At 37.1% G+C, this 24,946-nt stretch overlaps 4 protein-coding genes and 2 long non-coding RNA genes across 7 annotated transcripts; 2 read left to right on the top strand and 4 right to left on the bottom strand.

Annotated features, from left to right (window-relative positions):
• Positions 1-4,068: 4,068 nt before the first annotated feature.
• Positions 4,069-4,891, top strand: LOC135146020 (vegetative-specific protein H7-like). Its single transcript, XM_064078173.1, has 5 exons — positions 4,069-4,162; positions 4,211-4,338; positions 4,422-4,567; positions 4,620-4,725; positions 4,778-4,891. The coding sequence occupies exons 1-5, from the start codon at positions 4,149-4,151 to the stop codon at positions 4,843-4,845; spliced, it is 462 nt and encodes a 153-aa protein (XP_063934243.1). The 5' UTR covers positions 4,069-4,148; the 3' UTR covers positions 4,846-4,891.
• A 961-nt stretch (positions 4,892-5,852) lies between these two features.
• LOC135146002 (vam6/Vps39-like protein) lies at positions 5,853-8,333 on the bottom strand. The gene is made up of 15 exons (XM_064078142.1): positions 8,295-8,333; positions 8,115-8,195; positions 7,973-8,059; positions 7,765-7,910; positions 7,630-7,700; positions 7,443-7,572; positions 7,328-7,393; positions 7,188-7,280; positions 7,014-7,134; positions 6,861-6,962; positions 6,637-6,802; positions 6,463-6,540; positions 6,270-6,408; positions 6,086-6,177; positions 5,853-6,029 (listed from the first exon to the last, which is right to left on the bottom strand). Exons 3-15 carry the CDS (start codon positions 8,031-8,033, stop codon positions 5,957-5,959), a joined length of 1,338 nt encoding a protein of 445 aa, XP_063934212.1. The 5' UTR covers positions 8,034-8,059; positions 8,115-8,195; positions 8,295-8,333; the 3' UTR covers positions 5,853-5,956.
• Positions 8,334-8,446: 113 nt separating this feature from the next.
• On the bottom strand, positions 8,447-9,404 carry LOC135146003 (uncharacterized). Its single transcript, XR_010283640.1, has 6 exons — positions 9,188-9,404; positions 9,087-9,135; positions 8,952-9,032; positions 8,791-8,884; positions 8,628-8,733; positions 8,447-8,520 (listed from the first exon to the last, which is right to left on the bottom strand). It is a non-coding gene; the product is annotated as an uncharacterized LOC135146003 (long non-coding RNA).
• A 765-nt stretch (positions 9,405-10,169) lies between these two features.
• On the bottom strand, positions 10,170-10,513 carry LOC135145993 (uncharacterized). Its single transcript, XR_010283639.1, has 3 exons — positions 10,447-10,513; positions 10,317-10,390; positions 10,170-10,265 (listed from the first exon to the last, which is right to left on the bottom strand). It is a non-coding gene; the product is annotated as an uncharacterized LOC135145993 (long non-coding RNA).
• A 4,744-nt stretch (positions 10,514-15,257) lies between these two features.
• On the top strand, positions 15,258-22,521 carry LOC135146004 (cyclin-G-associated kinase-like). Of its 2 annotated transcripts, none has more exons than XM_064078144.1 (39): positions 15,258-15,312; positions 15,393-15,470; positions 15,528-15,611; positions 15,886-16,000; positions 16,054-16,129; positions 16,193-16,279; positions 16,415-16,536; positions 16,610-16,721; positions 16,789-16,928; positions 16,980-17,125; positions 17,176-17,236; positions 17,293-17,347; positions 17,652-17,732; positions 17,788-17,885; positions 17,947-18,068; positions 18,121-18,194; positions 18,328-18,391; positions 18,514-18,605; positions 18,679-18,773; positions 18,830-18,969; positions 19,024-19,092; positions 19,150-19,263; positions 19,316-19,415; positions 19,483-19,548; positions 19,597-19,689; positions 20,630-20,703; positions 20,750-20,805; positions 20,878-20,959; positions 21,024-21,084; positions 21,153-21,238; positions 21,329-21,368; positions 21,516-21,598; positions 21,659-21,701; positions 21,756-21,807; positions 21,855-21,907; positions 21,971-22,048; positions 22,106-22,180; positions 22,237-22,332; positions 22,394-22,521. In XM_064078144.1, the coding sequence occupies exons 4-39, from the start codon at positions 15,971-15,973 to the stop codon at positions 22,496-22,498; spliced, it is 3,021 nt and encodes a 1,006-aa protein (XP_063934214.1). In that variant the 5' UTR covers positions 15,258-15,312; positions 15,393-15,470; positions 15,528-15,611; positions 15,886-15,970; the 3' UTR covers positions 22,499-22,521. The 2 variants fall into 2 exon arrangements, with proteins under 2 accessions (XP_063934214.1, XP_063934213.1); XM_064078143.1 differs by having other exon boundaries at positions 21,659-21,704.
• A 26-nt stretch (positions 22,522-22,547) lies between these two features.
• LOC135146006 (uncharacterized) lies at positions 22,548-24,522 on the bottom strand. Its single transcript, XM_064078145.1, has 10 exons — positions 24,390-24,522; positions 24,135-24,307; positions 24,014-24,075; positions 23,640-23,718; positions 23,342-23,425; positions 23,217-23,280; positions 22,996-23,065; positions 22,821-22,931; positions 22,688-22,769; positions 22,548-22,638 (listed from the first exon to the last, which is right to left on the bottom strand). The coding sequence occupies exons 1-10, from the start codon at positions 24,520-24,522 to the stop codon at positions 22,558-22,560; spliced, it is 939 nt and encodes a 312-aa protein (XP_063934215.1). The 3' UTR covers positions 22,548-22,557.
• Between the last annotated feature and the right edge of the window lie 424 nt (positions 24,523-24,946).

The raw sequence follows: 24,946 nt of genomic DNA, 5'->3' as shown, positions 1-24,946 counted from the left end.
TTCTTTTAAAAATTGTTTGGGCCGCAGGTGATTGTTATAATAACGAGAGTCATAGTCAAGAACTTGGTCTAATCAGTATGCTATGGTGATTACCGGCTCTAGTAAATCAGATCCGTAAAATTTTATTAAGATATCCCTGAAAAACCTCGAGGTTACACTCTCCGTGTACTTGGCTTTTGCGTTCAAACTAAGGGAAGTCGAATACCATTCTCAGAACGCATTTTTTTTAATTGGAGAGGATGAATATATTCGCTTAAGGAAGAAGCCCTGGCAATAGAGGCATAGACCATCAGCAGGGTGTCACCGATTTGTTTAAGAGAAGCTAATTTTTTTTTCTGCGTAGTATAAGATAAAACGGCTATGGTTTCTTTGGTTCGTCCAGCTTAGTTAGTTGTCAAGCATAGCTCCAATATATTTAACTCTCTTACTTCGAACAACTGACAGTTTAGTGGATTATTTATTAAAAGTTAGTATTTGCCTAATATATATTCTTTTTAGATTACATAGATGCGGATTCTTTAGATTGTATAAACAAAAAATGCCCAAATAAGAAAATATAGAGAAAACATAGAACCATTTTGTTAAACCTAATCTCAGCAGTAGTTCCACTGCCTTTTTTAAAAAGAATAAAAAAAAACAGATATATACACATATACGCTATAATAGACTACCAGCTACCAAAATCTCCAAATAATTTGTAATTGAGAATACTCTCGAGCATTTTTAATTTTACCGTAATTCGTAAATTTTATGTTTAAAAGCGATATAAACCTAAAATGAAGTCTCTTTCAAACTTATCCTTTCTGGTGAGGAGCTCATAGTCGGGGAGGCCTGCCTGGGTGTGGTGCTGACCGGTGTCTCCAGGTTTCCTCGGTTTTTGTGCCTAAGGCCTACCTCTCCCGGTGGTTGTCTTAGCTGTTCACCACTTTACCAGGCCGAATGGCGGGGGCCCGGGCACGATATTTTCCGTTTTTTCAGTCCTTCCAGACAGTTATTACTATAGCTCTCTAAAGAGCGTATACTGGTGGACACTCATGTTCCAATCGCGGCAAAAGAGGGGGAAATTCTGATTAAGGGACTTAAGGTCTCAAGAAGACCGGCCGTAGCATGCCAGTAAAAAGAGAAATAAGGTCAACCCCTATTCTTGTTTCATTGTTTCATTCTATTACACTAGTTTTACCTCATGAAAGATCAACTAAAGCAAAGTTAACGGGAACTGATTAAACAAGAGAAAGCAAACAACTTACTTTTTACTTTTCGAACAAAAGAAGCTTTATAGGGGCTGAAGAATTAGCACGACTCTCGAAAAGAAATTTCGCAAGCCGTGAATATATTCAATTCTACCAAAAAGAAAGTTATGACATGCCACTAGGACTTCGTAACAGAATTTATGTGAACACTCCAGCGGTTAAAATATCGAAGAAGAGAACCTATCAGTGACGAATAGAATCCATAATTTTTATTTTGCACGTACGTTAATGCTCAAAATCGCTTGTTTATGACATCCCTAAACGCCCGATATAATTGTTTACGTATAACCTTTACAAGTGTAATTAAATTCCAGTAAAATATAAATTTCGTACAAGAGATCAGAAAAGGCTTATTGAGCCATGACCAAATACTTTTAAAATGTGTCTATAGTATAAGAACTGAGAGCTGCACGCGTTGCAACAATAATTTTTACTCTCTAGTTATTTTCTCTAAGGTTGGTTTGGTGCTCCTAGAGTGTTTAAAATTATCATATAAATTTTTAGTGCTCCCAGTTCTTCGATTACATAATTATATTACGTTAAAGTCTATAGTATATCCTCATTATATTAGATAACGTATTGTTTTGTATTTTTCTCGAGGACTCCCTGCCTGTAAATCAACAAATGATACAACTGTTATCTTTAAATGCTCGGTTTCCTTTGTTTAAACTCACCTCTTAACTAACCAGTAGAAAAGAAGAAAGTAGAATCAATATTATGTTATTGTATTGCTTTGCATCAATATAACAACTAATATCAACAAGGTAATATTATAACAAATATACACCTAAGTACATAATTATAATTATACATAGTGAACGTAGAACATTAAATTTCTTGACAAGATGCTCGTTAAGCTAAGACTTGGTTGAGTTTCAACAATATCTATGACATAGTTGAGAGTGAAGGAGGTGAGGGGATAAAGGGATTTGAGGTTGCCGTCTAAGGGCGCAATCCTGAATAAACATTTGAGAGATGTTGTAAATGTCGCGCTTTTTCGTTTTTTTTTTTTTGGCGTTGATGCTGTTAGTATTAGTTAGGTGACGAGCGTTATATAGTTCAGTAGACTCGAAAGTAGTAATAAATTATTACAGCTTTTCTTGATATTAAACTAACTTTATATAATATTTCTTTGTAAAATAATATAATTTATTACACTCATTTGTTTCTAATATATTAGTTCTTAAAGTTATTCAGTCTGTAAAATCAACGTGGTATTTCAAGGTCGATGTAAAAGGTGTGTAGAAATGGATGGAGATTATAAGCCTCGTAACATAACTGCCTTCTTACGGGGGTATAATTAAAGGTCTAGGCTTAAATATTACTATTTAGTGGAACTTACTTGAGATATGACCATTGTTTGATGAGGGCTTGCCTGTGTGCTCAGTGGTTTAAAACGTATCTTTCTTTATCCCTTAAGTAAGGATTGGGTAATCAATATTTTTCTTTCAAAGAGTGCTATTGCCCAGTCTATATTAGTTTACCATACTACTCCCTCCTCTAGACTAAAACTCTCATTTACACAATAACTTTAGCCCTTTAAACCAATGTTAGGCTACGACAATAAAAGCGCTGAATCCTGACGGAGTGAAGCGAAAATATTGTTGACTTCCAAGATTTTATAACTAACTTTTGCGAATGCTTATTAAGTCGAGCGCAGATCGCTTTATCTTAATTTAAGTGCAAAGGGGTGCTCATACATCCCCCGAAAGATGAGTATCGGGCTTGGATTCCCGTCATTTTGCTTAGGGTTGAAGAAAACCACTAAAAACCACCAGGAAGGAGCTTCAAATACAAGGTATGGGGCTCTGGACGCACCGACCAGCGTTGCTGCTCGCCAGCCCTCTTTACCCTCGTGTTAGCAAAAATATAGTATTTAGCAAAGCGATGGAAAGGCTAACCAGAGAATTACTACTTAACATGAACTTATTTGTTCACATATATACACAAGATGAAGTTGTTTAAGTAAGCAAGAAAAAAAGTACTCCAAACAAAAGGTTGGGATATGTGAACAATTTATACCTTCACATTAAAAATAATTTGTCACACTTAACTGACTAAACAATATAAAAAATTTATTTTTATATAATACGAGCCTAGCGGTATATCACCAAATTATGTTATATATCTAACTCGGAACCATGAACTTAAATAATATCCAAGTCACTACTTTGTAAAAGTTACCTCGTAGAAAAAGCTTTTAAATTATTTTTTTAGATGTTTTTAAATGGTTTAATCATATTTACAATAGTTAAAAGGCAACTTAAAGTTTCAAAAAAAATTTAAATAACAATACTATTGACTACTATAAAATTATCTGAGTTTCAGTACCAGTTATTATCTTTAATTCGCATTACTTTTAATACGTACTTCATATAGCCATTTGTCAGAAGACCAATAGTTTTTGGTTCATCTTTTTGAGAGGTCAAGTTTATGTTATGCCTTTTTTTTGTATTGGCATATTACGGTCGGCCTTCATAAGAGACCTTAAGCTGCTTTGGGACACGAGTGCCCACCAGTGTACGCACTTCATAGAGCTATAATTACTCTCTTGAAGACTGGAAAAGTGGAGATATCCGGCCCGGGCTTCCACCATTAGGCCTAGTGTGGTGGAAACCTGCTAAAACCACCGTCGATAGAGGCAGTTTCAGGCACAAGACCTGAGGCCACTTGGAGACACTGGCCAGCGACACTGCCAACCAGACCTCCCCAACTAGGTGCCCCTTATCCAAAAGGGAGTAGCCCGTTTTCTATTCTGTTAATAATCCACCAAAGATTTATAAGATTGCGATTCCGTTTCTGGCGTGGCGGAAACCTAGCACTTTGCACGTGGCTGGCTTCTGAGCTCCCATTACATTTACTGATTTATATTTTAATATCATCCTTAACCTTTTTACAATGCCCCTTTTTAGGTATAACTTCTCGAGTTTTTCTCGATTGCTTACATAACTTAATTTTAGACCCATGGCCCCTTACAACAACAACTGGATAGATGACAGGGTTATAATTTTTAATGAAACACCTAAAAATCCCCAATCTTCTAAGCCGCCATCACAGAAGGATTCTTCCGGGCACACCCTTAAAAAAAGTATGCTTAAGTTTATACAAATACCCTTTTTACTTACATATTCCTTTCCTTTTTTTGGTTAATTTTATTGTAATTTATTTTAGCTCCCGCAATGAGTAACAAGCAGCGATCTGCTGGTGTTAATCCCGTACAAATTGAACAATCTGAGAACTTAGCTGTTAAGAGGGTATCTGTCGCTGCAGCTAAAGCCATTGCTCAAGCTAGAGCCGCTAAGGGCTTAACTCAAAAAGTTGAAAAATTGTCGTTATTTAGTATATTAATTTTTATGGCTCCTCTACAAGGACTTAGCCACCAAAGTTAACGAGAAACCTACTGTGATAACCGAATATGAAAGTGGCAAGGCTATTCCTGATCAACAAATATTAGCTAAGCTTGAGAAAGCTTTAGGTCACTCGTTATTATGTTTGCTTCTCTAGTGTCTGAATTTTTTTTTTGTTAGGCGTCAAGTTACGGGGTAAAGACGTCGGCGCGCCCTTTACGCAGAGCAAAGAAAAGGTCAAAAAATGATTAAAGGGTAACTCGTAGCCCTTCTTGGATAGCTACTTATGCTATAATAAAGTCTATTTTAATGTTTTATCTGGCAAGTCGACTTTTCACTTACTTTATTTTAAGTAAAAGGCTATAAACATCTCTTTTAAACATGTTGAGTTGACTTAAATTTTGAACTATTTTTGTTATCAGTAACTAAAAAGCCTGGGCTTATAATTTAAAGTATTGTTGGCAACCGCCTGGATAAAAAGGGGAAAGTTTAATAGGTTTTGACAACTTTGGTTTTTTTTTGAGATGGTTAGTTCCCTTTATATCAGTAGCTGACCTTTTAATTAATATTTCCTTAGGCATAGTATTATTTTATAGCTTCCCTCCTTTACAAACCAGGGTTTGGAGATTTTTGATAGGGAACTGTCGCTTGCCTTAATTTATATTTAAAGTTGCAATGTTCGGACGGGCTCGTAGGATTGTTCTTGGGTACACAGAAAAGGTGGCTACCTTTATTACTATGACTGCTTTGGAAACAACTTGTAACATTTATTGCTATAGTGATTTTTTATAACACCAAGGCAGAAGAAAACAAAATCAGTGCTTATATAATTAAAAGCTGGTGGTTGTCTTTTTTTTTTTTGCTGGTATGCCTGTCATGCTAATATAAATAAAATACATTAAGAAATATTTCACCCTGCATAACTTAAAGCAATACTAAAGTATTTCCACTTTAGACGTTGTTAATTATGTTCACCAATGCTCTTATTCTATTTGCAGAAGTAGAGCAGAATGTTATCAGTTTTACACTATATAAAAGTAATTTTACTGCTAATTCAGTAATATTGATTGTTCGTCTAAGAAAAAAGGAATACTTTATAACAAGTCACTTAAAGCCATCCTTTTGCTTAGCTATTCATCTCGAAGAGGGAGAGAGAATATAAATAAAATGATACCGCAAACGAAAGTTGTTAAGAATTAAACTTTTTTTTAAAAAATTGATGCAAATTAGAAAGTTCTAGTCTAACTGATTAATATATTTAAAGCCGGTAACTAAATAGCTTGATGCCCTGGTATGAAATATAGGAACATCGGGCGTCTCGTAGGGGCTCATGTAAAGGCTTCCTTCGAGCTTTCGTGTTTATTCATCAAGCGGTACATTGTGGTAACACCCGTAGTGGACTACGTTAAAGTCCGTCTTTAAAATCAGAACACTATCATATCATGAAAACTATTACGGGTCCCGGCATTATCTTTCAGAGACGGTAACCTGTTTCCTAAACGTTTATTACAAAGATAGCAAGGTGAATCACAAGAGAGAAAAACTGAACGCCTCTGAAGGTTTAAAAGAGCTTCTTCTGCCTGTTTAGATTAACAGCAGCAAAACTTTAAAAAAAAAGGCTTACAGTTATTTAAAAATTAGCGGAGTTCTTATCAGACAGGCTAAAACAAACCTTCAGTCTTTTAGCTTTGTTCAAACTTTTTAAAACTTGTTGCTCTCTGGTTTTTGTAATCGTTTCCTGAAGCAATTGGCTTATATAAGGATATACAGATTCAACAGTCACCCATTCTGGAAGGAGTTCGAGCACTTTCCTAGAGAATAAATTTATTAAACAGTGTACTTAAATAGAGCAGGTCCGCCCGTACAAAGGATCCAACGATAAGCGGCTGCGTGTCAAAACCTCTAAAAAGGGGCCGAGATCTGGCGATCTCGAATCAAGTAGCCTAATAATATAAAGTGTACTTATTCTTATTCGGTCTAAACAGGTTTCTCAAACTTTTTTCTTAGTCCGGTAAACTAAAAAATAAGAGGAGAGTTACATGCAGAGCACATCGAGAAAAAGATCGGGGTTCGCGGTGGTGGCTGACACCGAATTGCAATACTCCAATGCAAGGTCCACCCGCCGAAGTTTATTAATATAGAGATCAATTACGGCTTTATGGCGGCCGCTTTTCTCCAGAATAATGGCCTTTTCCTCCAAAAAAACTGGAGCGAATATGCACTTGAAACTAAAAAATCCTCTAAATAATTTTTATGAAGTTACTGCTGTTCATAGCCTCGATGGAAAGTAGCTTATCCACTGCATAATGATTTGAACTTCTTAAAAAGTTTCTAAATTTGCCACGCAGACTTTCTGCCTCTTCTACTAAAGAAAAGCGTTTGCAATAGCAAGCGTTGGCGAGCAGTAAGAACGCACGATCAATGGAAAGCGCGCTAACAGTGCTTATGTACTTTTCAGCGAGTCTAGTGTGAAGTAATTCAAGCCATTGCAGATGTTTTAAGGATTCGCCGCTGATTTCGCAGGTATTCAAGGCCAGCTTATTAAATTATAAGGAGCGGGCATCGAAACCATAAAAAAGAGCAAGCTGACCGCTGCGTTCTCCACGGCAACCATGTGCTCCAATAAAGGTAATACTAACGAGTGAGCATGCAACTCGGCGAATGCAAGTGTTTGAGAGTGAATCTAAAACTAATTTGAACGAAAAAAATAAATAAACTTTATAAAATAACCCGATCTCTCTCGTCCTGTGCTAAGGGCAAAATTTTTGATGCAAGAACATTTTCAGCCACAAAAATCTACCAAGAAGCGAGTGAGCAATAAAAAATTAAGTATTGGCACTACAACCTGAAACCAATCGTTAAAATCCTCGGCTATTAAAAGCGTAGCCGTGCACTCAAAAACTAACTTAAGATGTCCGGGATACAAATGTTTCACATATTGTATAAAAAGCTTTCTATCGATCTCCTTTATATTGCTTTATAATAATAATTAATTTCGTAAGTAAAATGAAAAAAGTGTATGTACTTTATACCCAATTATGAAAGGAAGCCCCTTTTCAGGCTCACCACTATTAATGAGAAAAAGCACCAATTCCTCATAAAGCTTAAGTACAAATAGAGGAGCGGATAAGGATACAGCGCCCAGTCGCCTACAGCGATTTTTATACCTCATTTTTCACCAGTGTTTCAACAACAAACTCAAAGTCACAGAAGTTCTTCGTAGACAGAAACAGCTTTAGTTCCGCAGAAGACAGCAACAACAGCACCACAAACAGAGTCGAATCGACCATTCTGCTTCGCTGGTCATAACAAGCTTCGAGTGGGCGTAAAAGTTATAAATACGGACCAAAGGTGCAGTAGTATATAACGAGAAACCAGCAAAGTGGTTTTTTAGGTCATTCAGATAATCGAGTAGAGCATTTAAGGCGGCGCGCATCTCAAGCTCGGATAGTCCGCTTAAAGCTACAAAGTAGCATACTATAGAAAAACATATTACGATAAAAAAAATACAGAGTACTGCAGTTATCTTCCTCAATGCAGTAGCTTTTAAACCTCTCTGGAAGCACAGCTGTAAACAACGAAATGACCTCCAACGGATCTTTTATAATACAAATCCTGTGAGCGGAGTTAAACGCAAAAGAAGATTCAACAGAAAACTATTTCTGGCGTAGTGGATAAATAATGGGCGAGTTGACACCTGCATTGCTTTCTTTTAAGATCTGGAGGCCCTCACTAAATTCTTTTTGTTCTATAAGTTGATGGGCATATGACTTTTTTAGGTATCTGCTCTGCTCCACCTTTTAAAAAATTAAACAAGCAATATTTAGAAAATATGCAACTAGTAAACAAACATCTTTGATGCCGACAGAGTTAAGTAACTGAAGTGCCTCTTGGAAATTCGAAGCTTTAACCAGCTCTTCAATCTAAAATTAAAAGTTACTAGAAGTAAAAAGAAGCCCGAATTTTTTATAAAAGATCTTAAAGTATAACAGAAAAAATTGGCTAAAATAAACAAATAATTATAGAAAACTTGTTCAGCTATTGGTATCAGTTCCACGCGGCCCAAAAAACCAGCAGCCGCAAAATAAAGAAGAGGAGGGTTAGCCCACCGGCAAAGACTTATGGAGTATATGGCCCTGCATACACGGAGAAGTAGTGAAAAGCAGTTTTAACATAATATAGTTGGCTAGTGCCTGAGGTCCAAAGTTTGCAGGAGAAGTTGAGTTTCACATGAAACTATCTTTACGCTAGTCAAAAGAACTCCGACGCAGTATTCAGACATGATTTCTGAGTAAGGTGGTTTCAAAAAAAAATATTAAGTAAAGGGGAAAGAAAATAAAAGCGCACTAAAAACCCAAGTAAGAAACTTCCTCATCCCAAGATATCCCGTTCTTTCGAGTGAGATTGCCCGAGAAGTTGACAAAGTAAGAAACATCTACTCCACTTAATAGTTAAGAGAATCTTAAGGAAGAAGACATTATATACAAACTCTTTCTGTTTAGAATAAGCTCATTTCCATACACAAGAATAAAAGGCTCCTGTTAAAAAAACGATGATACCATTAACTCAACAGCGGAGAAGAAAAAAAACCCCGATGGGGCCCGCATGGAGTAGTTTGCGAACAACAGAGGTAGATAAGTTCAAAAGGCGGTACCCCTTCTCAAAAGCGCATACAACAAAGTTTTTGTGAAGAAGAATTCTTTTGGGTTTGCTTTTAAGATTGTAGGTCTGTTAAGTAAGGAGAAAGGGGAACCCAAATTACTGAAAGAAGAGTAACTATAAAAGTAGAGCAGGAATTAATAACTTGTCCACTATAGTACTTTGCCGGCCTTTTAATTATATATTATTTATAATTCTATATAAACGCCTGACAACTTTAATATTTTTTCTTAGATAAATAAGTAAATAGATTTAACTTGTCCTTTCTGGAAAGTATTGTTCAGCCAAAAAAAGGTTGTAAGACGATTTTTAAGAACGCAGCAAAGTGTAAGTTTTCTTTTACCCTGTGCAAACTCTGCAGATATAGTATTAGCGCTCATACAAGGTTGAACTTCTGGATACAAAGAGAAATCGGTAGTAAACATCGAAGTTCCTATTATATTAGTTTAAAGACGTAAAACGTAATTATTAAACTCTTGCCTCTACTTTGTTGTACAATAAACATCAATGAAAACGACGAGAGACTGTAGACATGTATAAAAGATTCAATGAGACAAAGAAGTAAGTCACAAGGTTCAACGGTAGTAATTTGCTTAAACACTCGAGGTGTGAAGCGTCTTTCCTGTTGCAAAATAAATAATTGCCGAGCACCTGGATAATAATAAGTTATTGTTAAAACTCTGGAAGAAAAAATTTCAGCCTTTTTGATTAAAAAAAGTATTGAAATAAGCAAAAAAAGAATGTCTATACTCGCTCTTATGATTTTATTTGTAATTATTTATAGTCTTTAGACGGCCATATACTCAACTTTAACTGTGCGGGGTTTTAAAAAATAATTCATTATTATAAAGGCCTTAACACCGAGCGCACTTAGAGAAACACAGTTTATAGAGAGCGGTGGATCCACCACCTTCCTGTGAAAGTTTGTAGAGTAGTAATCGGCCAGAAAAAGTTTTTAAGAAAAAGGAATCCATCCCTACAGCGATTATACATTCAACGTCCTCATGACCTAGGATGCTAATATTATCAATAGTTTACATCTAGTTATTTAACTACTGACCTTCTTTTAAAAGCCTCACTCTCATTACATCATGCATGCTAACAGCACTGGCTAGTTAAATAATTTTGAACGACCTATTTGAAGTCCCAATATTTAGTAGGCAAATTTCATTGATAAAAGTAAAACCTACTTTAAAAATATTCCGCAGACAAGCCAACAGAAACTTAACTTCCCAAGGAAGATAAAATTTTAAGTAACGGTAGTAGAATAGCCCTTACACCAGTCAAGGAGAGGCTAAAAATTAATATCTTTTAATTCTAGTTAGTTTTGTTATAGATCTAACTATAAAATATGCATTTCGAGTTCATAATTAAACTTAATCAATGAAATATTTTAGTAATCTTAGAACTATCAGTTCTTATATATATATATATATATGATATATTTTTCGCGATAAACCGGCTTTCTCCTTCGAATTAAAAGTGGAGAAGTAGGGGGTGGGGGGGGGGGAGCTGCGAGGTCAGAGATTATCCTCAGGAGGACTCGGGTATAGTGTCTGGCTCTGCCGGAATGGTTCTTTAGAAGTTTACACTAGATTTAAGCAACCTCTACTACAAAGCTAGACAGGGATAAAACATACCTTGTTTCTACTATATTTTAAGTTCTACTTTGGTATAACATTTCAATTAGCCAATATTTCTAAAGTGTTAGGGTGTTATTTTGTTCTACTAAGGTAGAACTTTTCTAAGGTGTAACAACTGAATTCCAGCTGGTAGAAACTAGTAATCATCTGTAGAACCAGTAACTATTTATCTAACTCTCTATGAAACTAGGAAGGAATGCGGGGATCTTGTTCAAGTGAGCTAAACGGGTGTACTTTAACTAAGTTTATTTATAAATTTTAGAACCATACTTCGAATCTAGACTCTGATACCGCCTTGTAGTAATCAACTGCTAAATGAGTTGCATGGGTGATTAGTTTATTGCGGAGGTCTTGATACATATCTAGATACCTTCAATGGGTTAGTGTTAAATAATGCTAACTGCCGTAGGCCTCCATTGCCCTTACATGATACAGACATAGCGACGAGTGAAGTGAAAGTGTTATTTGTATCAATCTCTTGGTGCTAGAGTTGACAAGTTATAATTGGGTGAAAGATCTGGACCTAGTTCAATTTGATTCAACAAGATGGCCAAGCGCAGAATTGGCTGCTACCCTGTCTACTAGACTGTCTTAGAGCTAAATTAAATGGACCTGCTTGCGTGTTTTCCACGATGTTTGAGTTTGTTGTAGATTGACACGGTTAAGATTAAGTCGCATTACCGTTCGGGGTGAGTTACACGTTCTATATAGTAACTGAATGAATATGTCTCTGGATCCTAGTATTTAGCTGAAACCAAATAAGCTATACTACAATGGAATTATGTTCAATAACAGTTGACGGACATGGTCCCCTGTTTTAATACCAAGGTTATTCGGGTGACCCACTGTTGTAAACAGTTGGTCTTTAACTTGGAAAACCATCTGGCAAGTAATAAACCTGTGTAAGATTATAGATTCCTTTAAGTTGCGCAGGTTAAGTTATCATTGAATGAAGTATTTCCTTCTCCTCGGTTTTTAGTCTTATTATAGCACCCGTTCGCAACTACTGGCTCTTCGTTCTTATTACAATGGCCTTTTATTAGATTAGTGGGCCTCTCTGGCTATCCCTTTAGTATTTCAGCCTTTTACTTAACTAAGCAACACGCACTCAATGTAGTATATATACTACTAAGAGACACTATTCTCTAACAGTACCTATACCATACTATAGGACGAGCCTATATAGGAACAGGCACAGTCAGATCTGAGGTCGAACCGAGCCTCAGCCAAGCATAAGTCAGAGAAGACAGTACACTTAGCTTAAACTCGGTCATGAAGGGTCAACAGTACAGCTAGCACACAGCCAAAATAGGCATATATGATAACAGCACTATAAACCGATCAATAGTCGATAGCCGAAGCCTGGACTAGACCGCAGTCCCCTAGACGAGGGAAGTGCCTCTCTGTTGCTCACTTACAAAGCTATTAGTTACAAAAGGCTTCACACGCAGTTAGTGCCTGAAGAACCGAGTACAAAGTAAGCTTATACGTGTTCCAAAGCATGCTAAAAGTAAACACACAAAGGGTTGCACGTAACATCCATTGCTTTTCACTGTGGATTGTCGCCGGATGGCAACGTAGTATACATCGCTCGTTCAGTAATTTACTTTTTGAACACAAGTCATCAGCCAAGCTAGATTAGGCTAAGCCCGTACCGTCGATGGTAGTATCAAACTGAATAGCCCCAGTCTGATTCGGAACAGTAGTAATCCTCCCGCTGATACAGGGAAGGTAGCACCTGCTTATAGACTTGTTCGCTACGCAGTTTTTACCTGTTATAAGAGCATTTGTTTCCAAACGTAGGATTAAGCCTGCTGACTCTCCACAGTGCAGGTCGAGCCTCAACTCACTTACATTTAAGCAGGACAACCATATTCACGCTAATTGTTTGGTAAAGAATCCAAAGAGGTTCGGGTACTACTAGTTTCGCCTAAAGTCGATGGACCCAATCAGAGTAGAGGGTTATTTAACACCACGTCATTTCTATGAGTCTATTTTCAACGCTGCAATCCATCTGTGGATGGCACCCTATTGTCTAAATTCCGTGGTAAACACGTACCGAAAGACGCAAGGACTAACACACGCAGCGAGAGCGTACTACATGGACCAATCTTTTTTGGTCACCTCTTCGATAACTGATATTTAGACCAGTGGTTTGGCCGATAGTTTACAGTCAAAGGATGTGCCTTACTTAACGAGGGCCGATAGGTCCCGATCACTACCTTGCACAACAGTCTAATGCGCCACGGAGCAGCGTGCTCCAACAGCGAGTATACCCATCAAGTATACAACCTATGCAGAAGCCAAAGACATCAACTATTTTAGCCAATGGACTGATAGCTGCAGTCACTGTTAAGTAAAGATTACGATACAAGCTCGTATGCCGATAAAGTAGATAAACGTACGAGAGAAAGTACGCAACTAAATGAGAGTTAATTAGCTCACATCTCTTATAACGCATCAATCGCGTGTTTAATTGTATATAGTAAAAGCACTTTTTTGTAAAATAGAAATTTTATATCATGTATTGTATGTTAGTGTCTTTACATCACCTTAAGAGTGAAAAAATAAAAGTAAATATAATCTAATATAGGCTATACCTTTGAAAATAATAAATACCGAATTAAATCTAGTTAAGCTCAAATGAACAATCAAGGTGCAATAGCCGTAAAAACAAGATTAGAAAGCAATCTACTGGGTATCTACATGATAATTGAAAGAAGATAACTTGGGTACTGAAAATTAAAGGGGCAGAGTTAACTTTCAGATCAAGACATGCAATAACAATTTAAAATTCAGAAATAATTACATTAACCTGCATACTAGTGCAACATCTCCCAGGTTAGTTAAAAATGAAGGAAGACTCTCTTTGGTTAAATTACTTAAACGTAAATAAAGGCTGACCTTAGAGGTTGCTTATTAAATTTGGGTCCCACAGGATTGTGTTCAGTTAAGCCGTGAGTGCTCTATCTTAGTTATTTAGTTAGTTGAGGACCGTGCGTGGCGTGATCTGCCTTACACAAAGGAAGTTAGTCAGTACAAAAGAACATTAGTGTACTTACTAAAGGTTCTTACCAACGATCCTCCATGGTTCGTCGATAGAGGAACTATAACGAGCTCAAAGCTAAAATGAAGCTCTTTTTTCAAATTGAAAATATAAAGTAAACCTAAGTTTAGACTTGGATTTTATTTTGTAATCGAGAGTCACTCTAACTCCCCAATGAGTTATCCTAGGTTGGTTGGAAGCTTGATGAAATCCAGAAAATCGAGTTTTATTTGAAATAACGAGCTTGACTTCGGAAGGTACCCCAATATAGCTACCTCAGTTCGAGGGCTTTCCGATTAATTTAACCTTGAAATGAACCATTAACAGATATTGAGTGGTAATGCTACCATTTTTAACTTCCAAAAACAGGGGGGTTTTGATTAATTAAGGCGTGAAAAACCCGTATAATAGATAAGGGATAACTCTTACCTTGTTGCTTATGCCTGCCCCTGTATTCTCACTATACTTTGAATCTTTCTATCTTTTTCTTACCATTTTAGCGGGGACATGCGTAGGCAACCTACATTGAGCTTTGATCACAGCGATCTTGGCTGGTTTTTTGTTTTTGACATGGTTCGAAGTTAAGCTCTATGGCTTCAGCTATGCTGGCTGGGTCCGTAGTGGGAGCACTACGCAGTATTGGATGCATTTAACTGTGGGCTAGCAACTTGTTAGTCTTCGTTCAATGAAGTACACTCCTAATCTCTTAATTAAAGTAAATATTGCTTTTTGACTCTAGGTTAATCTCGGGAAGCAGTCAAAAAAGATCGTTCCTATGTTAAATACATGCCAAACATAAATGTAATACCTGTTTCTTCCTGTGTGTTTCGATCTAGGTTGCTAAGAGGGCGCCATGTTGAATGTAGGTCACCTTAACTTAGGTTATGCCACCCTCTACTCTTCTGACGCATCAGGGGTGGCTCTCCTTAGGTTTAATTTGCTTTCTTCAGCTTGTGTTAACTAGTGTCCTACTTATTACTTGAAACATCTTTTAACATTACAAGCCGGGGACGCGTGACTATGGTACCTATCTTTGTAAAGCTCTACCTCAGTGTTAACATGTATCGTGGAGAGGATAATGAGGTGTGTTTCCGTCCTCAGTTCGAAAGACTTCCTCCTAAAATGGTAAAAACTCTATGTTTACTAAAGTCCTGTGACAGGTTCTACTTTATCTGTCTAATGAGGCCCGTTAAGGTGAATAGCAAGACTAGAATCCGACACGCTGACTGAACTGACTTTTGTAGCGTTTAGACTATTGAATCGAAGAAGCTTATTAACCTTCATCTTTGATCCGACGACGCTGGCGTGAAGTGTACTACTGGGCATCGTCTTTCGATGTTATTTATTCTGATAAGTAAATGAGGAAGGTCCTTCTGAGCCTAGGAGTAACGTCCTAGGTAAAAAATTGACTAAGCACTACGTCTTACGGTATCTTTCATGCAAGTAGCGAAGAGAAAGCAAAGAGTATTCCGAGTTCCTAGATAGAGTGATGATTATAGCACTATTGCCTTTTCAAATGCCTATAGTAGGTTATCCTACCAACCAGCTGTGCACTGGTGTGATATATCCTTTTATATTTGAGATAATAGCTCAGTCGATAGGGATCGGGTTAGGATTCCTGACAATTTAGCAACGTGCTCTTTGCTAGGGAATTAACTACTCTCCGGTAAGGGGCATGGTACTAAATAGTGTTGTTACTTAGTATGTATGTTAAAATTAAACATTGTTTATTTAATAGTATATAGTTTAAGTAATGCGTGAAATAGTTATTTAACGTTACAAGTGGAAATTATATTTCCCTTGTAAACAAATATTTTAAGTCTAAAGTATTTTGTATGCAAACTTAAATGTCGTCACATTTCTTCAACTAACTTCTTAAGTCTATACCTATCATTACAGAGCAAGGCCAGCAATGCAATAATTATGTTACATTTTTAAAGGCATTAATATAGGTAAGAGGTCAACCCATGAACCTTTGTTATCTCCACTTGCCCTCTTAAGGATAGAATACTTCTCTACAGATGAATGAAACTGAAACTAACAACTGAGTATAAGGTAAAATATGAACTTTACTTGGTGGTTTGTGGGGCATCTTTAAGGCTACATAGGTTACACAACCACTAAGGGCTCTCATACGTGCTACCCTCCACCCCTCTGGGATAGGAGCAGTCGTTGTCTACAACGGTTACCTTACTTCTATGTCCACTTTTTGGAACTCGGCTACTAGTTTACTATCCAAAATTGAAGAACGTTTTACTTATAATGACAGTTTTATTGGCCAAACGTTGGACTACAAAGATTTTTCTTATACCGTTTTAGAAGTTATAGCTGGAGGTAAATTCGTTGTTTTTTCTTTTTACGTTATTATATTAGACGCAAGCTTCTATATGTTTTTATAAAGTTATTGTCATAATATTAGCTTCTTTTTAAAACTACCTTATTTTAACACAATATTTATATTTATAAAAGGTGGTTCTGCTTTGGTATTTTTAGTTGTAAATAATTATGATAAGCAACTTTATGCTCTGAAACGACTTATTATACCTGATGAAACCACATTACGCATTGTTAAGAAAGAGATAAAATATATGGTACCAAATTTATAAATCCAAACCTATAATTTTTTGTCTCAACTTTATTACTGTTGTAATATCTTTCCAATAGAAATTATGCAGGAAACATCAAGGGATTGTGAAGTATATTGATGCTAAACTACTTTCTTCAAGTAAAGATCTCCACGGTAGCTCAGAAGCGCACCTCATCTTGGAATTTTGTCGTAAAGCCACTATTATTATTTTTAAGGTTTTTTTTGGAGTTGTCTTATACTTTTCTTCTTGTTTTAGCTGGAAGGCTCTTTGATCTTCTTAAAGAAACCAAAGTAGGCTTTTCCCCTTCTTTAGTGTTGCATTTGTTCCGCCAGATTGTCGAGGCTGTAGAATTTCTTCACTCTCAGAGGCCACCAATAATTCACAGAGATTTAAAGGTTACACACTTGTTTATAATTTTAATTTTTAGTGAAATCACTCTTACTCAGATTGAAAATCTGCTTATTAAAAAAGATGGCCGTATTGCTTTGTGCGATTTTGGTAGTGCAACTTCTCAGGTGCTTTTTCCTAATAAAATCAGTGAAGTTAAACGTGCTGAAGAGGAAATTCAGAAGTATACTACTCCACAATATAGGTTCTTCTAAAGATTTTGTTTATGATTTTTACTATATATATATTACAAAGATCTCCCGAAATGTGGGATCTTCTCGGTGGCAATTCAGTCGATTACAAGAGTGACTTGTGGGTGAGTGTGTAATATTCGTTTTAAAGATTTTTATTATTGTAGTTCATATTTAATAGGCCTTAGGCTGTATATTATACAAGCTGTGCTATGTTAATTCTCCTTTTGGCGATGGTCTCCTCTTTTGATAATAACTGCGTAGTGTATCTATTTTAAGATCGGTTGCTTCCCAACAACGCGTGTTAGAGCTTGTTTGCAGCCTTCATTGTGCCCTGTCTCTTTGCCCGCCGTTATTAATTTATAACTTTATATATTGTGTTGGTGATTAGCCGTACATCTTTCGAGTTCATATACTCCTTTCAAAGCCGAATACGTCCTGCTTTTTTATTTAACATTTTTCAAATTTAAAACTTAAAATAAAATTTAATCGAAAAAAAAGTTCTGTATAAATCTTTTTTTCTCTTATCGTTTCTTTTAGGTCAGAAGCTCTCAGTTTTGAACGCTAAACTTAGTTTACCTAAAGATGGACGTGCACACGTGATTTTTCATGATTTGATAGGTTGTGTTTATATATTTTACAAGGAGTTCTTCATGTACTGTTTTACATCCTTAAGCGAAATTGCTTTCTAAGGAGCCGGACAGGCGGCCTGACTGTCCCGCCATCCTGGCTGAGCTGTTAACTATTAAAGAAACAGTCGGCGAGCCTACCAAGGTTGCAACTAGAATTATTAGTAACATACAAAAGAAGCCTTTTAGCCCCACGCAACGAATAGGAGGAGCTGGCATCTCTTATCCCCGCTTCAGTTGATATGCGGGTGCGCTCGAAACTTGCTCTGTTTCAAAGAAAATGCTCGAGCAAAGTTTTAAGCGCCTATCATACGCTTAAGGACTATGCGTATGCTTTCCTGCTTCTACTTTATATCGCTTTTTATTAACTCTGTTCACAGATTGCAGATAAAAGCTTCGCAGGCAGTAACTGATCCTATTCTTACTCCACACGAGCTCATTCCCAGGATGCTCGGTGTCGTTCTTTGTATAACTTTTTAGAAAACTCATTTGTTTAGCACGCCCGACAAAGCGAGTATTAGTAGATCACATGTTCCATGTGTAACTTCCTTATTTTGGCTGCTTTAATAATCCTTAATAATATGTAGTTGCGGTTGCGTGCACAGGGAGCAAGTTTGGCGCTTTATGTGCTGCATTGCGGAATAACTACAAGTTTCTCTTCTCTTTTTTTTATTAATCTGTTTTTTCATTTACCAACTGCTTGATGTTTTCGTCCATTGTACTTTTTAAACATTTTGTTGCACTTTAACGATTTTCACACTTTGCTTCTGCAGACAGAAGAGCTGCTTTCATGTTAACGTTGGTGCTCCTCTTGCTGAGACTAATTTCGGCGTTTTTGTGCGGGATGTTAAGCTCTCCCTGGAGGGTGACTGCTCGTTTATTGCTGTATTGGAGCCCCGAAGGCTCAGTGTTCTCATCCTTCTTGGTACTTTGAACAGGTTCATTAGGGTTAAGCGAGCTCTATGAGATATGCGGATGCTTGGACGCGTGGCTTTTATCCGAGAAAAGCAACATCGTTTTCCTTTACTGTCACGTTCGCTGTTCTCAACTATCATAACATAACTTATTACACTGCATGCTTCTATGAAGGAAAGCACTCTTGACCAGTGCTTTTTGCTTGCTTCCTCGTATCTTCTTTACTGCGGTTTGTGCGCCGATCCTTCTATCGCTTTAAAGCTCGTCTCCTCGAAGCTTAGCCGACATATTCACATAAAACCTTCTTTAGTGCGGTAGTTTATAATTTAATTTAAATATGTTTGCGCCCTATAACTCTTTTGTTGCAGAAAACTCAGTTATGTAAAAGCCATACGAACAACAGGCCTGCCTGCTCACCGGAGCTTTATTCTAGTGACGTAATCCAGCCAATCACTTAATTGCTTGTTGACTTCATACAAAAACCACCTTTGCAGCCGCCTATCTTATACACTTATAAATGAGCTGCGCCGCTTTAGCTCTTATATATATTTTCTCTTGGTTATGCCCGACTTTTTATATTCGACTGAAAGTATTCCTTTTACCGTAAAGTTTAGTTTATATACCACCTTTCTATATAAATCTTTTATCTTTTTTGTTTAGAAATAATGAAGTTCATTTTTCGTGCGCTTTTGAAGTGACGGGCGATTTTTTAATCCGTTTGGTGATGACTCACAATGAGAGAAGACGTACTCTCTTAGAGGCACGCTATGCATATTTACTACAAAAAAGCCTTTAGCTATATGAAGTTTTAAACCAACCACGCCCAGTTCTATGCTCACTCAGACTTTGTCAGGGAAGGCAATCATCAGTTCATAGCTGATGCAATGGACAAGGTTGGCATCGTCCATCTTCTCACCTCTCTATAGTGACATTTTGCACAGCTCCCACTTTATATTCCGGATACTTTTTATATTACCGCCCAATTTACTTCTCCAACTGCCGAAATGTCCTCCGCCCACCACGCGGACACAAACGTAGTAACCCCTTTTTGCCCTTTAAATTCTATTACGCTGATCAGCGGGGTATTCGCCGTGTTATTATATTACTTGTCTCTTAATGATGTGAAGGATTACTTGCGTTAGTTGTTCATGAGAAGCCTCTTTAGTATTATAATAAGATTTTCAACAGTATATATATATATATATATAGTTATAATCAACTGTATATACATATATATAGTTATAATGACTCTCCGAAGTTCATTTTTGTTATATATTACGGATACTGAGCTTACAGCGCCACATATTTAAACTTTTTTTTTTGTAGCGTCCACTTATTTTTTAAATACGTTTCTACTGGCAATTGATTGTGAGTTTGGAGTTCGTGTTTTTTGAAGAACCACTTTATTATTCAAGGTGACTGATAACACTTTTTCTATTTGGGGGCTTCCTTCCAGACAATCCTTTGTGAATGCCTAGTATGCGAAATGGCTTCTCTTAAGTTGACAAATATGCACTATAATTAACTGCACTAGCAGTGTTACAATGTTTACCGGGAAAATTATAGTCCGTGGAGTTCTTATAATTGGCTTGAGCAAGCGCGTTTATTACTTCACGTGCAGCCTAAGTTTGATGTTAACGTATTTTATCATCAACTTTTCTGTTCCCGTAGAAAGTGAGTGTGTAGTTCTCTTATTATTTTGATGCGACCCTTTTATCAAATAATGGTGTTAGATACGTTATGAGGCTTTTGATTTAAACTCTAGAGAATAACAATAGCGAGGAGACAAAACAGCACCATTTTTATATAAGATTTATTATTTATACTACCTTCAATAAAAAAAATGTACAGCTACTTGCAGATAAAGGGGCTCTATAAACTTTATAATAGACATGTAGAGGCACGGAGTTTGAACTTCCTTGAAATTTTAGCCTGGTTGTGTGCCGAGCAATTAACTGATTTATTTCCTTTTAGTGTGCAGCGAATGCCGTTGAAGACAGAGACCAAGCAGTGTGTACAGACTTGCTGGGCTTTAATGACCTTTTAAAGTAGGCTTATCAATCTTCATTAATACTCCCTACTTTCGCTTAATAGCAAGGACCTCGGCGTCATTGGTGTTTCGGATCTGAAAGAAGCGTCAATGTTGAATGGTTTTGGCGCCTTATGATCTTTTAGTTGTGCACTCGTTACTTTCTGCAAATGTTTTTGCAATAACTATCAAGGACCAGAGTTAGAGTCTTTTTTTGTAAGTGACAACTCTGTAGTCTCAAGTATTCCGCCTGCCGAGGATGCTACCCTTTCAAGGTAGACTTAGTGTTCATTCGTCTTGTTTTAGATGCTGCTTTTTTTTACTTTTCATGTTTTTTAGTGTAAACCACGCGACAGCCTTCTTTCTTGACGAAACTTTAAGCACTCTTCAATATTTAAGCGTATTACATTCACTTCTTAGAACAAACATAGTTTCATATGCACACTATCGGCTACGGTGAAAACTAAGATCTTTGAAGAATTCACGGAGGTGGAGAATGCAAGTTTGCCACCTTCACTTACCGAGTACCCTTTTTATAAACCTCAAGTAGAACGGTTATTTAAATTTTTATTAACTTTAGTTCTGGTTGAATGATTTTACTTCTTTATTTGCCTCATCTACTTTTTCGACTTAAATTTCTCTAGGCAAACGGACAGATCCCTTTGTGAACCGATTTTTAACAAAGTACTAGTAAGCAGGGCAACCTTTGTGCTACTTATGTATCGTACGAAATATGTAAAGCATCTATCCCTAATTGCAAAACGGGAGTCGTGCTTTAAAATGTGTTTGTCAGTGGCAACGTCACTTACACCATTCTTATATTAAATACAGGGGTCGTTGACTGTCGCCCCAGAAGGATTCTCTAAAAACGGTCACATGAACCCTCTCACAGACTTTCTGTGCGAAAGTAAACGGTCTGGCCCCCCTTTATTATAGCATACGTCGTACAATGGTAAACTCGAGTCATTTTTAAGGCCGCCTAAGCCGCGATCTCCTCTGTCGCCACGGGACCAGAAGGTGGTATGCCTTGTTTTCCTCAAAATTTGCCTTCATGTACTTACTTTATATCAGGCTAGTCCTGCCTCATACGCCAAAGTTGATAAAGATCTTCCAGGAAACTTAGGTTTAATAAGTACTTCCAAATAAATTTATAAAGTCAATGCCCTACAGGATTCGAGGAGCTCCTGGCGAGTGAAGGATTCAATTTTAAGACAAAAACTAAAGTAAGGGTCGCTTCTTGTGGATCCGAAACGCGGGTGTCGCTGACAATCTGTTATATGTAACAGGGACAGACACTAGCCTCCCTACAGAAAGGCTTGCAGAATATAAGTGAGCCAGATGATGCAGAATGCCTGCAGCTAAAGGTAGCCGGCGAGGAGCTCCTAATTTAGATGGACTCTAAACCCCTCCCCCTCCTATAGATAGACGCATGGGTAAAAGCAAAGGGGTACAACATTAGATCGATGCTTGTCTCTCTTCAAGAAGTCCTTTGGGAGGTGTGGCGACTCCCTTTTACCCTTTCTTCCTCTGACCTTCGGGGTTATATATTAAGGAATGCGATTGGAGAGTCACAATGGCAGACGTTTTGGAAGCTTCCGGCGTAAAACGCGCATACAGAAAAGCATGTCTCCTCTGCCATCCGGACAGGGTAAGTTATATTGCGATCAAAGCAGTTTGAACACGCCTTTTAAGTGGCTCCTTGACCCCAGATTGAAGGAAGGATACACGAAGATCTCGCGAGACTGCTCTTTCAAAAACTAAGTCAATATTATAACGCATGGATGGAGGCCGGCTCACCGGGGTCCACCTATTAGCCACACCAAGCAAGCTAACCAAAAAAAGCAAATTTTGTTTAATGTCGTCGTCTTCTGCTTTACTTATCCCGCCGACTACTATGCAACCTTTGTAGCGGGCGTCCACCACTACTGCCGGGAGTACAGAAGACGCTTGTGGTCTAATAAAACAAGTTAGCTTTAAGCGTACTTAAAAAGTTATGCTACAACCTTGGGCCGAGCAAAAGCGCGCTGGCAGACTTGCTCCTGAGCAAGCAGAATCTTTTCCACGAGTAGTCTGTCTCTGCTAAATCTACCGTGCAGTATGAAGCTCTTTAAACGGACAACATGTGTAGAGTATTACGTCTCCACGGTAACGAGCGAAGCACATATTAGAGCAGCGCAGGTTAAAGTCGTCAGGAAAGCTTGGGGATCAGCCGAGACCAGTACAAGTACTTGCGGAGGAGAAAAATATCTATTAAGCATGCATGTTCGATAGACTCGGGCGCTAGGAGTGCTTTACAAAATAAGGCACGTACTTCCAGAGGGTGGAGAGAAAGGGATCCGGAGACCACACATTCACTAAAAAAGCATCCTCCTTTCTTATCGCTATGTATATATATTTGCCTTAATTATAAACTTATAATAACACTACCAAATACTGAAAACTACATTGAAAACCCAATCAGATAAAATGCAGTTACCAATTAGTGCTGTCAAACCAACGTAAATTCGCTATAATAAAGGGGCAGGCTAATACCTTCAAATTCTTCGTTTGGCCTTGTTTTCCTCAAGTTGGGCGACAGATATTGACTTGCTACGCTCTAATTGAAAATCAAATTAGTTACGGGATGGTGAGACGGGTTTACCAAGTTCTTTTCCCACCTTGTCCAGATGAGTCAAATAAACGGCCCTGAAGCTCGCAAAGTAGTAAAATCCGTTCAAACAGCTGATACCAAGCAAAATAGCCTATGAAAAATAATTAGTTTCTTTTATTAAGCGGAGGGGTATTTCACTAAACACGAGAGTCTGCGCGTAAAACATAAATTTTTAGGGCTAATTGCCAAATAATATTAATATAAAAAACTGACTGCCGATTTACAAAGCAAAAAATCAACCTCCCGAAAGTCAAAGAAATGATAAAATTAAAATCAAACAGTACATCTAATAAAATAAATAAAACCTTGAACGGATCGCGTGCGTTTATTTCGGCGTAAATAATATAGAGTAACAGCATATTTAAGGTTATAACAATGGTATACCTTCAAATATTAAGTTATAGCTTTATTTTTAGTTTTATTAAAAATTTTTGTTAAATTTGGGATAATAATGTGCTTATTCCTTGAAATTTTTTATAGAAAGTAGAACAGAAAACTAAAAATAAAGAAATTTTCTTTGAAAAAAAATAAAACAAGCTGAAGCAGCTTCTCACTATATTTCACACCCTGCACAGGAAACTTTTTGCGCTAAAAAACTTTGTAAGCTCCGAAAAATGGACACCGAGGATAGGTGTTCCCAGATCCCCATCACCAACTAGCGCTAAAAAGCTTTTTTTACCTGAAGTAGCTATCGGTAATATTTTCCCAAAACCACAAGCTGCTGTGCACATATAGTTCCTCCTGGTAGTAGTTAGCCCTTTATAATGTGTATTTATCAAAAAGTTTATAAATTGGCTTACACATTTATCTCGTAGATTCTTAAGTAGATTTACAGGGTTTACCCAACCACTTAGAATTATTAAATAAAAACTAAGAAAGTGAGCCGAGTTGCCTTGGTGGTCGCTTTTGTTTTTTTTAACAAAAAAGTGTTCATCTTGGAGAACTAGGTCATCCGCAGTAGGCCAGCCTTTGTCTGAAATATTAAATAAGTTAAAAAATTAGGGCCTTGCTTTTACAAAAAGATAAAAACAACCACGTAAAATTTATAGGTAAACCTGAAGAAGAAAAATGGTATAAGGGAATGGGTTTAGCTTTTTTCGCTGAAATTAAATCAAAATCTTCAGTAGATTCAACATATAAGCTTTGCGGTAACTTCACTGAAGTTGTTCCTTTTAAAAAACCCTTCATCTTGCTTTAGCCTTTTAGCAACTTTACAACAGATAAACCTGGCTGACGCCCACTACTTTACGAGGTTAGAATGAGCTCAGCCCGCGACTTTTTCTCCGTTCTTTCATCGAGCCCCCATTTACCATAAAATAACAACTGCGAAGACGAACTAAACAGTCTAGTCACTGAAAAAAAGGTTCAAGTTCGCTACTCGCCTGAAGAAAAAGGGCTATGGTTTAATTTCATAACAACTGGTAAATAAGAATTGTTCGTCAACAAAAAAAGGTTGGTGGAATTTTCCGGTCTACAACATTTAGTTAAGCCTATAATAACCTTACCAGTTCAAATAATATAAAGAAGAGGACTTTTTTTTATAAGCTTAGACTAAATATTTTGAGCTAAGAAAAAATTTAAAATATGCAAATAAAAAAATACCCCTAATGCA

This window comes from Zophobas morio, unplaced genomic scaffold (genome assembly GCF_036711695.1).
Source record: "Zophobas morio isolate AGI-343-1 ecotype UQ-CSIRO unplaced genomic scaffold, CSIRO_AGI_Zmor_V1 ptg000205l, whole genome shotgun sequence".
NCBI lineage: Eukaryota > Metazoa > Arthropoda > Insecta > Coleoptera > Tenebrionidae > Zophobas > Zophobas morio.
The sequence above is the reverse complement of the archived record's forward strand: the minus strand, read 5'-3'. Positions and strand labels throughout refer to the sequence as shown.

Excerpts from the sequence above, each read along its gene's own strand:
- LOC135146020 (XM_064078173.1), top strand. Across the intron at positions 4,568-4,619 it reads CTAAGGGCTTAACTCAAAAA|GACTTAGCCACCAAAGTTAA; the intron begins GTTGAAAAATTG and ends CTCCTCTACAAG. Across the intron at positions 4,726-4,777 it reads TAAGCTTGAGAAAGCTTTAG|GCGTCAAGTTACGGGGTAAA; the intron begins GTCACTCGTTAT and ends TTTTTTTGTTAG.
- LOC135146002 (XM_064078142.1), bottom strand. The coding sequence starts at position 8,033 with ATGCGCGCCGCCTTAAATGCTCTACTCGATTATCTGAATGACCTAAAA. Across the intron at positions 7,135-7,187 it reads TTGCCGTGGAGAACGCAGCG|CTGGCCTTGAATACCTGCGA; the intron begins GTCAGCTTGCTC and ends TAATTTAATAAG. Across the intron at positions 6,963-7,013 it reads TAGCGCGCTTTCCATTGATC|TAGAAGAGGCAGAAAGTCTG; the intron begins GTGCGTTCTTAC and ends GCTTTTCTTTAG.
- LOC135146004 (XM_064078143.1), top strand. The coding sequence starts at position 15,971 with ATGAAACTGAAACTAACAACTGAGTATAAG. Across the intron at positions 19,264-19,315 it reads AGTATTCCTTTTACCGTAAA|AAATAATGAAGTTCATTTTT; the intron begins GTTTAGTTTATA and ends TTTTTTGTTTAG. Across the intron at positions 20,704-20,749 it reads GGCTTTAATGACCTTTTAAA|CAAGGACCTCGGCGTCATTG; the intron begins GTAGGCTTATCA and ends TTCGCTTAATAG.
- LOC135146006 (XM_064078145.1), bottom strand. The coding sequence starts at position 24,522 with ATGAAGGGTTTTTTAAAAGGAACAACTTCAGTGAAGTTACCGCAAAGC. Across the intron at positions 24,308-24,389 it reads ATACCATTTTTCTTCTTCAG|ACAAAGGCTGGCCTACTGCG; the intron begins GTTTACCTATAA and ends TTAATATTTCAG. Across the intron at positions 23,426-23,639 it reads ACGCACGCGATCCGTTCAAG|GCTATTTTGCTTGGTATCAG; the intron begins GTTTTATTTATT and ends TATTTTTCATAG.